The sequence below is a fragment of the Apis dorsata genome, unplaced genomic scaffold (assembly GCF_000469605.1).
Source record: "Apis dorsata unplaced genomic scaffold, Apis dorsata 1.3 scaffold_683, whole genome shotgun sequence".
NCBI classification, from domain to species: Eukaryota; Metazoa; Arthropoda; class Insecta; order Hymenoptera; family Apidae; genus Apis; species Apis dorsata.
In genome coordinates this window covers 754,791-767,729 of record NW_006263864.1, presented here as the reverse complement: position 1 = coordinate 767,729, position 12,939 = coordinate 754,791, and the positions used below count along the sequence as shown (strand labels likewise).

At 28.2% G+C, this 12,939-nt stretch overlaps 3 protein-coding genes across 12 annotated transcripts in view; 1 reads left to right on the top strand and 2 right to left on the bottom strand.

The window, feature by feature from the left end:
• Positions 1-5,306, bottom strand: part of LOC102681219 (casein kinase I) — a 44,905-nt gene extending 39,599 nt beyond the window's left edge. For all 10 annotated transcript variants that reach the window (XM_006622294.2, XM_006622295.2, XM_006622296.2 and 7 more), the window contains exon 1: positions 3,964-5,306. In XM_006622294.2, coding sequence (XP_006622357.1) covers positions 3,964-4,189 — 226 coding nt within the window. In that variant the 5' untranslated portion in view covers positions 4,190-5,306. The remainder of the gene's footprint in view (positions 1-3,963) is intronic.
• A 451-nt stretch (positions 5,307-5,757) lies between these two features.
• Positions 5,758-9,740, top strand: LOC102680863 (centrosomal protein of 120 kDa). Its single transcript, XM_031513635.1, has 11 exons — positions 5,758-5,980; positions 6,189-6,336; positions 6,403-6,658; positions 6,723-7,397; positions 7,483-7,784; positions 7,897-8,140; positions 8,226-8,346; positions 8,412-8,515; positions 8,591-8,872; positions 8,941-9,269; positions 9,356-9,740. Exons 1-11 carry the CDS (start codon positions 5,926-5,928, stop codon positions 9,684-9,686), a joined length of 2,847 nt encoding a protein of 948 aa, XP_031369495.1. The 5' UTR covers positions 5,758-5,925; the 3' UTR covers positions 9,687-9,740.
• Positions 9,741-10,018: 278 nt separating this feature from the next.
• Positions 10,019-12,939, bottom strand: part of LOC102674143 (nucleolar protein 6) — a 4,581-nt gene continuing 1,660 nt past the window's right edge. The window contains exons 4-11 of the mRNA XM_031513630.1: positions 12,654-12,935; positions 12,294-12,588; positions 12,009-12,233; positions 11,518-11,949; positions 11,191-11,351; positions 10,874-11,127; positions 10,375-10,784; positions 10,019-10,277 (exon numbers count right to left, since the gene is read on the bottom strand). Coding sequence (XP_031369490.1) covers positions 10,032-10,277; positions 10,375-10,784; positions 10,874-11,127; positions 11,191-11,351; positions 11,518-11,949; positions 12,009-12,233; positions 12,294-12,588; positions 12,654-12,935 — 2,305 coding nt within the window. The 3' untranslated portion in view covers positions 10,019-10,031. The remainder of the gene's footprint in view (positions 10,278-10,374; positions 10,785-10,873; positions 11,128-11,190; positions 11,352-11,517; positions 11,950-12,008; positions 12,234-12,293; positions 12,589-12,653; positions 12,936-12,939) is intronic.

Here is a 12,939-nt window from a genome sequence, read left to right as displayed (position 1 = left end):
AAAAAAAAAAAAAAAAAAAAAAAACACGCATCAAAATCTGAATTTAGGAAGTTTATAAATCGAACGATTGTTAAATGATGGAACGAACGATGATCGAACGATTATCACAGACGTTCGACGACGACATCGATGGAAAAGGAACACTTCACACTTGGATGATTTAGTCGGACAACCAATGTTCGCGAACAATAACGACGGTATTAATGTAGTACCTTTATCGCTACCTATGAAATCACTCGAATGTAAAGCGACGCCGACTCCAGACGGTTAACCCGATCGATGCAATCGACGATTTTACGATACCGCAAAATATCTCGATATACCGGTGTATACCCACCCACGATTCAACCGTTCAAACCGTTTGAACGAAAAAAAGCTTTTCAATCGACCAACAAACTACTCGAAGAATATTCCGCCAATGAGCGTGAATATTCACCCCACGAGGACGATGATACTTTCCTCGGGGCATTATTAGGGTCACAGTTTGAATCCGCGCAGGACTATAAATTATGGAAGTCCTAAATCACGGATTATTTATATCAGCCACTTGGCCCGTGCACAAATCGATATGAAGTTTTGTCGGTAGGAGGGAGACGAATTGGAATCCAACCTAGCAAAAAAAGAAAAAAAAAAAAAAAAAAAAAAAAAAAAAGACGAAAAACACAAGGGAACAAGGTTGCGATACGTTCGGCAAAGTGCAGCCATTGAACGAGAACGTAATCACGCGACAAACGCTTTAATATTAAGAATGAGTCATACGCCTTCGACGAACATCGTTCTAAATGCAACCAAACCAGCCTGGTATATGTATGCTAGCGCTAACTTATCAAGAGATAATGTCGCTAAATCGTTACTAGTGCCGTTATAGTCGCTCATAAATTACCATCGCATCTCGTAATTGCACGGAGATATATTACCAACTTCGATTAATAACAATCACGATTTCTTTTTTCGACTAATCGTTATCTTTAAATATTTCGTTAATTAATGCCTCGTGAATCCAAATTCTTATAGATTTCTTATATAATTCTTTTATTTGAATAATTCAATTAATGTTTAATCTTAAATCATAATTCGTTTTTACGAGTTTCCGCTTGCAACTAGCATAAAAAATTACACGGAATAAATGAAAAGTCCTATTTTCGTATCTTTTTTCGTCGATAGATGACACTACTGTTACAAAGACCATAATATATAATTTATGGATTATTTACGACGATAAATAAATATACTTTTTCAAAATGTTTCAAAGAATGTATCCGTGTATAACTGAACTTATATTGTTCTACAGCCAACTGTAGTTTAATATATTCACACTGCCAACTGATCAATAGAAATTTAAATAACGCCAGCGAAACGCACATTGATTTTTCAAAGGGTTGAACGAGAAAACCGGAATCCTCGAACAGTAATAACCACAATAAGAGACTATGCAAGCGTCGTGTACAAGGCCGAGGGACTTTAAGGAACCGCCGAGGCAGAAGAACTAAATGGGGATTCACACGTGGCTGATCTTTCAGGGATGAATCACGAGAAGAGGCTAAATTTTTCAACCTCCAATATATTTTCGCATCGTACTCCCAGTATATGTAAGATACGGAGAGAAATATATCTGGAAATTAAGTTTTTTTTAAAAAAAGGATTAACAAGAAATTCATGGATCGCAACGAGTCTCCGTAAAAAAATAAATATATTCGAGTAGGTGGATCAAATCTGCTAATTTGTCAAATTGACAAAGGAACATTTACATTATACATTTCTGTACGCGATGTCGCCAACTCACGAATGCAGATTTCGATCATTTCATGTGAATATTTAGTTCAATTATATTTTGTATACGAAATTTTCCAACATATGCTCTATTTCTTTTTCTCAAACAATAAAATTCGATCGCTGTGATTTTTCAAAGAATTTTCTTATGTGAATGATTCGTGATTCGTGACGAGAAATCGTCATGAAATTGCTATGGTTATAAAAGCGATTAAAAAAAAAAAATCTCAATTTAAAAGATAAACAATCTTTAAAATGTATCGCGCGAAAGCCGAACAGTAAAATATTAATTTCGTATATATATTCGATGAACTGTACACGATACGATAAAGTTAACACGAGGGTCCATTCGCAGCTGGGCAATAATTCAACTGATAACGCGTAAACATAACTAATATAATATAGAGAAGACATTTGTATTTGTTTGAACGCTGAGTGATTTCCGAAAAACAATAGGGAAAGAATCACGGAAGTCGCCTTTTGTCTACGTCCTCTAAACGCGTAATATCTTGTTTGAAGCTCCGAGAAACACTTTGACTAGGACATAAACCTTTTGTAATATTTAAATAGTTGATACTATTTAAGATAGTCTAAGTATGAATTTTATGTATTCTGTAATATTCTTTTTTGCTTTATTCTTATCATAAAATTGATCGGATGATCGTATCGAAAAGAGATTTAATATATTATATATCTAATATAATATTTATAAATATAATCTAATCTAATATATAATCTATAAATTATATTATATAATCTATAGATTATATATAAATTATATTATATAATCTATAGATTATAATAATATTATAAGAACGAAAAAAGAATGTCGTTTCGAAAATTTATCCAAAATTTGAAAAATATAAAAAAAAGAAATAGTAAATTTTTGGATGATGAATCACTATTACAACTACTGCTTACCATAATCCTTCAAGATTTCAACACCAATCCCTAAACTTCGATAATTCTAGTTTCCATTGAAGGTAGGTTAGAGGTTTACCTAACTCGGTCTCTTTGAGGACGAGCCTTTGTGCCATCCAAGCCAGAGTATTTCCATTACAGCGAAGAATATTCGATTGACACGAATTAATAGAATTCGATTGAAAAATAAATTTTTTTGTCTTCTTTATTTTTTTCAGTGAGAACACGCAATTCATATATATACGAACGATACCAACCACAAGAATCTTACATCTATCTATCATACCGCGATGCAACATGAGAGCCAATGGTAGCTCTCACCAATGTGAACGAATAAAAGATAGCAAAAAAAAATTTATACAAGATGTTGGTGGGAGCTGCAAACATTGACACATAATCGGTCATAGCATGCTTACATATAAAAACATTTGTACCTGGTAAAATCCAATATTTATTGAGAGAGTTCATTTAATCTTAATCACGTGGAAGAACAAACAATTCGATGCATTAATTATTTATCTTCAATAACATCCTATATTATTAATAATATATATTTAATTTGTAACAATAAAATCCAATTATTTTGGAATTCGTGAACGAATACGTAATAAAATCTGCTGAGAAGATGATGGCTGGTATAAACATCTCTGTATTCGGTGCACTCCCTCTTAGCATAGATAAAAGATATAAATTTATCACGGTAGAATTACGTCACGCGTAAGACCCGAACTTCGACGATAACTGAAACGCTTAAATTCAACGTCATTGTTCTTAATTTACGCGATGGTCATCCCTATAGTTGATTTTTTCGACAAGATAAATCATCATAATAGGATAAATGACAAAAGGTATATTGTAAATGATACTATGAAATGAAAAGAATAAAAAACTTTGCAAATGAAATTAAATAAGATCAGTTAAATTCTATTTAAGATCGATCGAAATGAAATATTCAAAGTTTCATTCGTTCCCGCAACGTGAACACTTTTGAAAAGGTTAGAAAGAATTTTCTGATTATGAACGACAACACATGAGATGGCTCCATTTTGTTTAATATGTATCATAGAAAAAAAACTATTTGATATGCAAATATCACCATGGCTAGAGATATTTTTAGAAGAAAGATATAAATGAAAAAAATATAATAATGATGATCGTATTCAAGATCGTATTCGGAATAAAAGTATATATATATTGAGAGATTAAAAAAATAAATATAAAGAAAGAATGCTTATTGCAAAAAAAAGATAAAGAAAAAAAAAATAAACTTACCAAGTCGAAGTTCTCCAAAGTTGCCAGAGCCAATTTTCTTGCCAACACGGAAGTTCGGACCGACCATGAGTACATTAGAGGAGGAGGTGACACTGTACCTGGAGGAATACGCGTTGAATCTGGTAGCATTACCGCTACCACGAGAGATCCTCTTGGTCGTTTCCTGTTCGCGTTCAGAGCTACGCGCGAGCTGTAGCTGTGTATCTCTACCGTCTCTTTTCTGCATGGTGCGAGTGTCCTCTGTCGTGGCAGAATAATCCGCGACAGTCTGTTTAACGTGACAGAAAGGATCGATTGTATGATAAAAAATTGCCAATGTTAGTCCCGGATCGAATTAATGATGTAAACGATGCACGGAGTTTAATTGGGGATCGATCCCCATTCTTGACATATTTTCTTCTTTGGTCTTCCCTTGGATGGCCGCCGATGAAAAATAATACTCCAGCGGCTTCCTGGGAGAATACACATATGCACGCACACACACGCACACACCGTAACACAGCGAGTCGCAGGTGTCACGGTTTGTCGGTCGATGCCTTCAGGGGATCAATCCCCATGCTATCCTAACCTCGAAATGAATTTTGGGAAATGTTTACACTTAAAAACGTAATGAAGAGAGCAGATGAGAACACGCGCGAAACACACACAGCTCTATCTCTCTCTTTTTCCCTTCTTCTATCTCTTTTTAAGGGGCTAGTAATTATCACAGACGGGAGAGAGTGTTCGTCGTGTCGAGGACCCTGGACGATTCCATACCAATTTCGACCTGCCTCTTTCACCCGGCCGGCCGGGAGGAATAGTCAACGATAGATATCGCGTTTCAGTCAATACGGCGTGCATCGCCGTGACTGTTCTGTCGCACGGGAATACACTCGGAAACCTCCTCCATTACAAACGGCCCCGCCGCGTGCGATCGTGATCGTACTCAATCGTGCCCCGATAGTGCCGCGGCCTCACCACCACAGACTCGATTCTGCGGTTAGATTTGGGAGCGCCGCCGAAGCGGCTCTGAACTCTTTCCAGTGACACGCACACTAGCACATGCACTTTGCGAGCTTCGTATGTTCTTTCTTGTTGAAGGAAAATCCGCAATCGTGTCACCAGTATGCCCGATCGGCTATTATATGCCCACACACAAGCCCGTATTAACTGTAGTTCCTTCGCAGTCTTCACTTTCCAAGTCTTCCCAAATTTTTATTTCGAAAACTGATTATACAAATATGATTATCTTTAGATATACCGTTTAATGATTGCACACACGATATTTGAAAGACTTGTCGAACGCGGACAAACGATCGCGGACAAGCTTACGCTCCTGTCTCTCGCGCTCGACTCGACATGGGTGAGATTTGTTACGAGGCTAGCAGTGCTGCCAACTTAAAACGAAATAAAGCCGCGTTTTCAATATTATCGACCTTTCTTTTTAAATTATCTATTTTTATGTATCAATGATTTCTAATTGTTTTTTTATGTGATGAAATATTTTTTTATTTATATTTAGATTTCTTTATAGATATATATTTAAAGTTATAATAAAATAATTTAAAAATGAAAAATTAATTAGTATTAAAATTTGTTACTAGACCAGTATAAATAGTTATTTATGCATCAGTATTTATTTAGTGATAATAAATATAATAAAATATGGCGTTTATTTAAATTTTCAAATAGAATCAAAAGAAATCTAATAAGTCTAATATCATATGTGTAAATATTTTTATATATAATTTAATGTATTGTTTTTATATATATAAATAAAATGTATTTTATATATATATTTATATAAATTTGTATAATTTGTATGTTATTTGTAAAACTAATCTTTGTCATAAATAAAAATATTATTATATTAAATACTTGCGTATCCATAGTAACCGATTTGAAATTTACGGATTTCTTTAATATTTATTAAATATTTGCTGAATTTATATTAATTATTTTTATGTATTATATTATGACGCAATGGGGGAAGAATTAGCAAATTCTGATGTTCGAGTTGTATTAAATATAAAAGAAGGTACATTTTATGATTATTTATTTGTTAACCTTTTGATATGACATTTTCTTTGTATAAAATAACATAAAATATTATTACGATAAATAATTATTATTTGCACCACAAAAATGATTTATAATGAATGAAATTTTATAAATGTTATTTTAAAATTTATTTTTAAATTTAACAAATTTAATATTATATATATATTTGATATTAATGACTTTAGGCAAAGGTTTTGAGCAAATCTTACTACCTACATTAATTGTTGCAACTTTAAATGGACATTCTTTAGAAACTGAAATAATAGAACCAAATCCAAATCCTGAATATGATCATGATTTGGTTTGGGAAGTAGATAAAAATAAATTACGGAAGTATGTATCATATAATATTTAATATGAAATAATATTTATTATTAAAATATAATTTTAACTTTATAGGATGAGATCAGGGCAAGTTCCATTAAAATTAGAATGTTTTGCTGTTAAAAGCAATGACAACAAAGAAAGATTAGGATATCTTTTACTTAGTTTAAGATCAGCCCAAGTTTTTACTAAATGGGGTGCTAATAGTATAAAACCTAATTGGCATAAATTATTAGGTTTGAAAAATGAACTCAAAATACATAAACCTGAGTTACTTCTTGGTTTAAGTATTCATGATCTGGAAAATACAACAGGAAATGCTCAATTAGAGGTAAATTATATGTACTTATGTAAATGTTTAATAATATATAAAATTATATATTATGAAATTACAGTTAAAAAATTTAAAAGAATGTCAACAAACAAATGTTCAACTCAATAAAGTAACACCAATTTTACTTCGCGATGAACGTCTTATACAATTAGGTCCATTAAATATTTGTCATGAATTATTTTTAATGAATATTACTGCTATATCTGCAATGAATGTAGATTCATTATTACCAATGAAATATTATACAGATATGAAAAATAATTTGTATTTTTGGTGTAAGATATTAGAAAATGATGTATACTTTAATCAATCAAAAAAGGAATATGGAGATCTTTGGGCACTTAATGAAAAAATTGTAATAAGGATCAGAAGTTCATTAAAAATTTTCAAAGAATATTTACAATTAAAACCGTTTCTGTTTATATATTTAAAATATAAAGATAATATAGTAGGTCAATCAGAAATAAATTTGCAATCATTAATTCCTACTGATAATATTGAAGAATTTCTTAAAATTACTGAAAATAGTAGTAGTATTTTAAATCAACGATGTTACTTATGTAAAACAAATTTTGTTGAAAATAATGAAATAGAAAAAATATGTAAAAATCCATACCTTGATTTACAGTTAAAATTACAATATGTAGGTAAAACAAATGTAGGAATGGATGTTTCTAATGCAATGATTAATGATTTAATCATTCCTTTATCTAAGGATATAAATAATTTAAAACAAGTAATAAATTTTTTATAAAATAAATTGTGCAGTTAAATTATTAAAGATTATCAGAAAATTTAACATTTTTAATTGTAATTTTCAGAATTATAGTGAAATAGATTGTCATAGAAATCCTGCTGGTGATTTTGGAAAATATATTAGTGGAATTCAAACTACTTCAAATGAATATGATAATATAAATAAACATACTATAGATTATAACTTTATAAAGGATCAACCTGTTAATGCTATTTGTTCACATTCAGTTGATACATTCCTATGTCAACCTAATATTGATAATTATTCTAAAAGTGTAGAAGCTTATCATTCTTATTATTTGAATATTTTATTAGTAGCAATTAAAGCAAAATCTTCAAAATTAGCAATACCAAATATGGAAATTCGGTATTAATCATTAATTATTACATGCTAATTTAATAATTACAATTAGTTTTTTAATTTACTAAGAATTTTTTTCTTGACTTGCAATTAAATATATTTTTTTTCTTGAATTTAGGTTTCATCATCCAAAAACTGGAGTTACATCAACATTTCATTTAAAATTATCCTTTTCTTTAGGAGAAAAAGTAAAATTACAAGATATAGGATGCAAATTTCAATTTATATCGGCAGTAGATGAAATAAAACAATTATTATTATCTTTTCCACCAAAAATTAGCATATATAAAATAGAAGGAAATACTAAGACTTGTATATCCCAACTTAAAATTAATGCAAAAGAATTATTTTGTCCAAATAAGGTAATATAAAATATATAAAATAATATAAAAAGTATGATATTTTATTCTTGTATATACTTGTTAAAGTTTAATAAATATATCTCAGCCTGAGTGCCAATATGATATACCATTATATGATATGGAACACAATAGTATTGGTAATTTGGATGTTTTATTAAATTTAGAAGATCATGGTCCATATTATAGGATTAAAAGAGTTATTCCTAGTAAGTTTATTTTTCAATAAATTTATTTTTTAGTATAAACAATAAAATAAATTATTTCGATTTAGATGAAAATTTAGGCCCACCAATCTTTGATGATACTTTAGCATATAAAATAGTAGATGAATTAGAGACTTGGAAAGAACGACAAATGGAAATATTTAAAGTTGAGGTAAAAAATTTTAATATAGTAGAAAAAAAATATATAACTATTTTAAAAAAATATATATTTTTCATAATAATTTAGTTAAAAAGAAAGGAAGATCGTCATTTAAATTTATTAAGTCAAGAATGGCAAAAACATAGAGAAAATTTAGAAACAAAACTCGCATGCAGTGTTGAGCAATGTAAAATGCTAGCAAATAGTTTGAATAATGCTACAGAAGATTTAAGAACGCGAAGATTAAAAAGTCTTGAGAAAGAAAGTAGACTAATTAAAGCAAATGAAGATTTACAATGGAGATATGAAATGAAATTACGAGAACTTAAAGAATCATCTCAAATAGTTCAAGAAGAACTTATGGCAAAAGTTAGTAAAAATTTATATTAAATAAATATTTACTCGATATTAAATTATACATTTTTAATACTTTATAGATAAATATTCTTGAAAAAAGAAAAACAGCTTTAGAAGTACAAGAAGAACAATTAAGTATTGAAAATGAAAGATTACAGTCACTTGTAGCAAAACAATCTGAAGAATTAGAAAATTATCAAAAAGGCTCTCTAACCCAAGATCAAACGGCAAATTTATTACAAGAATTAAAAACACTTGAAGAAAAATTGCAAAATGCACAAGAGAATAAATCTTTTTTTAAAGAACAGTGGGCAAAAGCAGTTCGTGAAATACATCGTATAAAAATGGAACATCAACAAGCTATTCAAATTCAAATTAAAAATAGTAAAGAAGAATTACAAAATTTAGAGTATGTGCATTATGTAACAAAAATATTGAAATCATTCAAAAAATATTTTGTATTAATTATTTTTTTTTTTTTCTTTTTATTTTTAGCCTAGAAGAGATATTGTGTGCAGATACTACTGCTTTGACAAATGATCAAATATTATTAAATGAGATTCAAAAAGAAATCGATGTAATCAAGCCAAAAGCATATTTTATTGAAAAAGATGCTTATTCTCAAGTATTTACACCAAATTCTATAAGTTCCAAAATTTCACAAAATGTTAACAAAAATACATTAAAAAAATCAGAAGAACAAAATGAACGATTGCAAGCATTACTTGAAGAACGTGATTCTCTTTTAAAAACAGGAAGTTACACAATTGACGATACGGTTATTACGAAATTAAATAATGAAATCAGATCTTTAATGATGAAATGATTTTTTATATAAATTATACTATAAAATATTTCAATATGATATAAAATATAATATAAAATACAATTTACAATTCCTTTTTACATGAATATATATATACACACACACACACATATATATATATATATTTAAATAAATATATTTTATTTGATTTTTTCTATTAATTCTTATTGTATTACATATAAAATATATATTTTTATGTAATTTAATTAATTAATTAGTTAGCAAATTAATTAGTTTTAATTTTTAAAAACAATATACATAAAAAAGGCTACAATTTAAAATTTATATTATAAATTTGTTTATACTATAAAACATAACTATTTTTTTTAATCTTAACAAAAAATATTAAGTTAAAGAAAATTTTTTTGATTGCATATCTATAGCTTCTACGAGATCCTTTCCAAGAGCATAAAAATCTTGAATCATTGCCGAAATATTTAAAACTAATTGATTATTATTATTACATTTTCGGCCATTAATATTTGATATCTTAAAGTCCTTATTTTCTAATGCAGAAGGTTTTAATAAAACTCCAATTACATTACCACCATAAGTATCATGAAAAAATAAGGCAAATTCATCATAACCATTCTAAAAAAAAAAGGGGGGAAAAAGAAAAACATTTAATATATTAAAAAATGAAAATATTAAGTACTAATATTATATATGAAATTTCATTTAAACTTACTCTAAGATCTTTTAAAAAATATTGCACAGGATCAAATCCTACAACTGGAATCTTTTGAGCTGAATGTCGTTTATATGGATGCCATTCAATAATAGGATGTGCATCATTGATATCAACTGCTTGTAGTCTTCTAGGAATCATATGTGGTTTTAAATATATCAAACAATCATATTCTGTAAGTGGTGGCCTAAATAATGGTTTAAAATCTAAAAGAACTTTTGTAAAAAATTGAATTTCATATAACTTTATAGATTGTTTAGCTAGCATTGTAATACGATTTAAGACTAAAGTAGATGGTGCTTTTTTAGTCCACAATGATCTTTGTTGATCATAAGGAGTAGAAATAAATAATGGTGGTAAAGAATTACGAGATGATCCAAAAAGAGTTTCTACTGCTATTATATCTTCTCCTAAAATGAAATATATTAGATAAAAATAATATAAGTATAGTAATACAATAATATAATAACAGTTTTTTTAATATCAATCGCTTACTTACTAGACATTTCATCATTGAAATTTACAATAATAGGATCAGTATTCCAATGACCTCTAGCAAACATTTCTAAGACTCTTAAAAATCTTACTTGAGGTGTTTGAGAAGATCTATATGGAGTAGGTATTAAATATATTGAAGCTACAAGTAGTTCAACTACTATATCTGGTATATGAGAATCATCCAATAGCTGAGCAGATAACCAACGTTTCGTTAAACAACAAGCAGCTCCAAAGGATGGTTGTTGAGTATGTAATCTAATATGTGACATTGCTATGTAAATAAAAATATATCAATTTTTTAAAATAAATCATTCTTACCCATGCAAAGCACTAGTTAGTTTCGGTAATTCGAATAATCTATTTTCTAATTCTATTGATTCTTCATTATCTTTATATTGTATAACTCCATTTTCAGTTACTTGTTTCAAGCAACTAATTTCTTTTTGATGTGATATTCTTAATCGAAATACAAATCCATCCTAAAAAAAAATTAATTCTTTTTATAGTTTCATTATTTTTTAATATTATTTTTTTTACTGATATGTAATAAATATTTTCTTAAAAATAATAATATAATATAATATATATAATAATATAATATAATATAATAAATAATAATATAATATAATCTTTAAAAATAATAACCTTATATACATCGATATGCGAAAAATTTGCATTTGTTTTTAACATAAATTGTTTTCTAAGACATTCTGCTATTTGTATGTGAAAAGCAGCTTTTGTTTTTCTAAAAGCTTCCAATTCATCTGGCCATTTTCCACTAGTTGATAATTGCAAACTCACTTCAAGTGGACTAACATATCTAGGTGCTATTGTTACATTTTTAGACAATATTAAACAATTTTTAATTTTTTTAAATTCTTTAGTAGGCCGATAAACTGTTGCAAGTGGTGGAAAAACATCCGTATATCTAAAAACCGCGCTAGATCCTTGAACCCCATGTATTGACAACGGAATGTCTGTAAGAGACATCAAATCTTTTTCAAAACGATTAAATACATTTATTGCTTTTAGAGCTGCTTCTTCTCCCGTTCCATAAACAAAATGCGTTATTTTGACCTAAATATTATAAAATATTTAATTTATTTATAAGATTAAAATTTATTATAAATTGTTACCTTTTGCAATTTTATAAGTTCCTCTATTTGATCAGCAATATATGTAAATTTATTTTTAGGAAAATCTAATTTTTTTGTTAATAAAAAATTTATAATTTTTTTACATATTATTCTTTTTCCTGATAATGTTTTGCCTTTTGACCAAATTACTGCTTCTCGAATAGTTCCATCTTGAAATCGTCGTAATTCTGATTTTTTGTTCCAAAATTTTCGAAATTCAATTGCCTAAAATATAATATTAAAAAATATTAACAATCTATAATCATACTTAAATTGTTTACATACTTCTGGTAAATTTGCTTCAGGGCCTTTAGTAACAATATTAAAACAGTGTTCTGGATTTAATTCCAATCCAAAAAAAATCTTCCCAATATTGTCGCAATTATCCTCTGTAAATTCCCATTCTGAAATTTCTTTCGGTAAAACACAAATTTGATGGACTCTATTTGCCAATCCTTTTTCAAAAATATTGTAAAGTATCTTTATTATTTGTATTCGATAATTTGGACCATAATTTAACTTATCCTTATTACTTGAATTAACACTTACTATATTTTTTAATATTTGTGGATCCTCAAACCTATACATTTGTTAAGTTTATCATTTAATTAATTAAAATATTTTTTAATTTATAAAAATAATTACCATACAAAATGATCAAATGCCATATAAAATGGTACTTTTCTCATAAAAAGTGATTGAAAACTATTTGCATGTGCACTGTCCAAATGATTTAAAGAAAGTTGTGCTTCTTTTTGTATCCATTTATATGTAGATTTAAATATATGTGTAGTAATATTATAGTAACCAGTGCTATCCAAAAATACACAATCATAATATTTATGATAGCTAAAAATTCTATTTTTACTATCTTCATTTTGATTCATAGTTACTCCAGATTCACACCAATCAACTTGTACTAATAAAATAA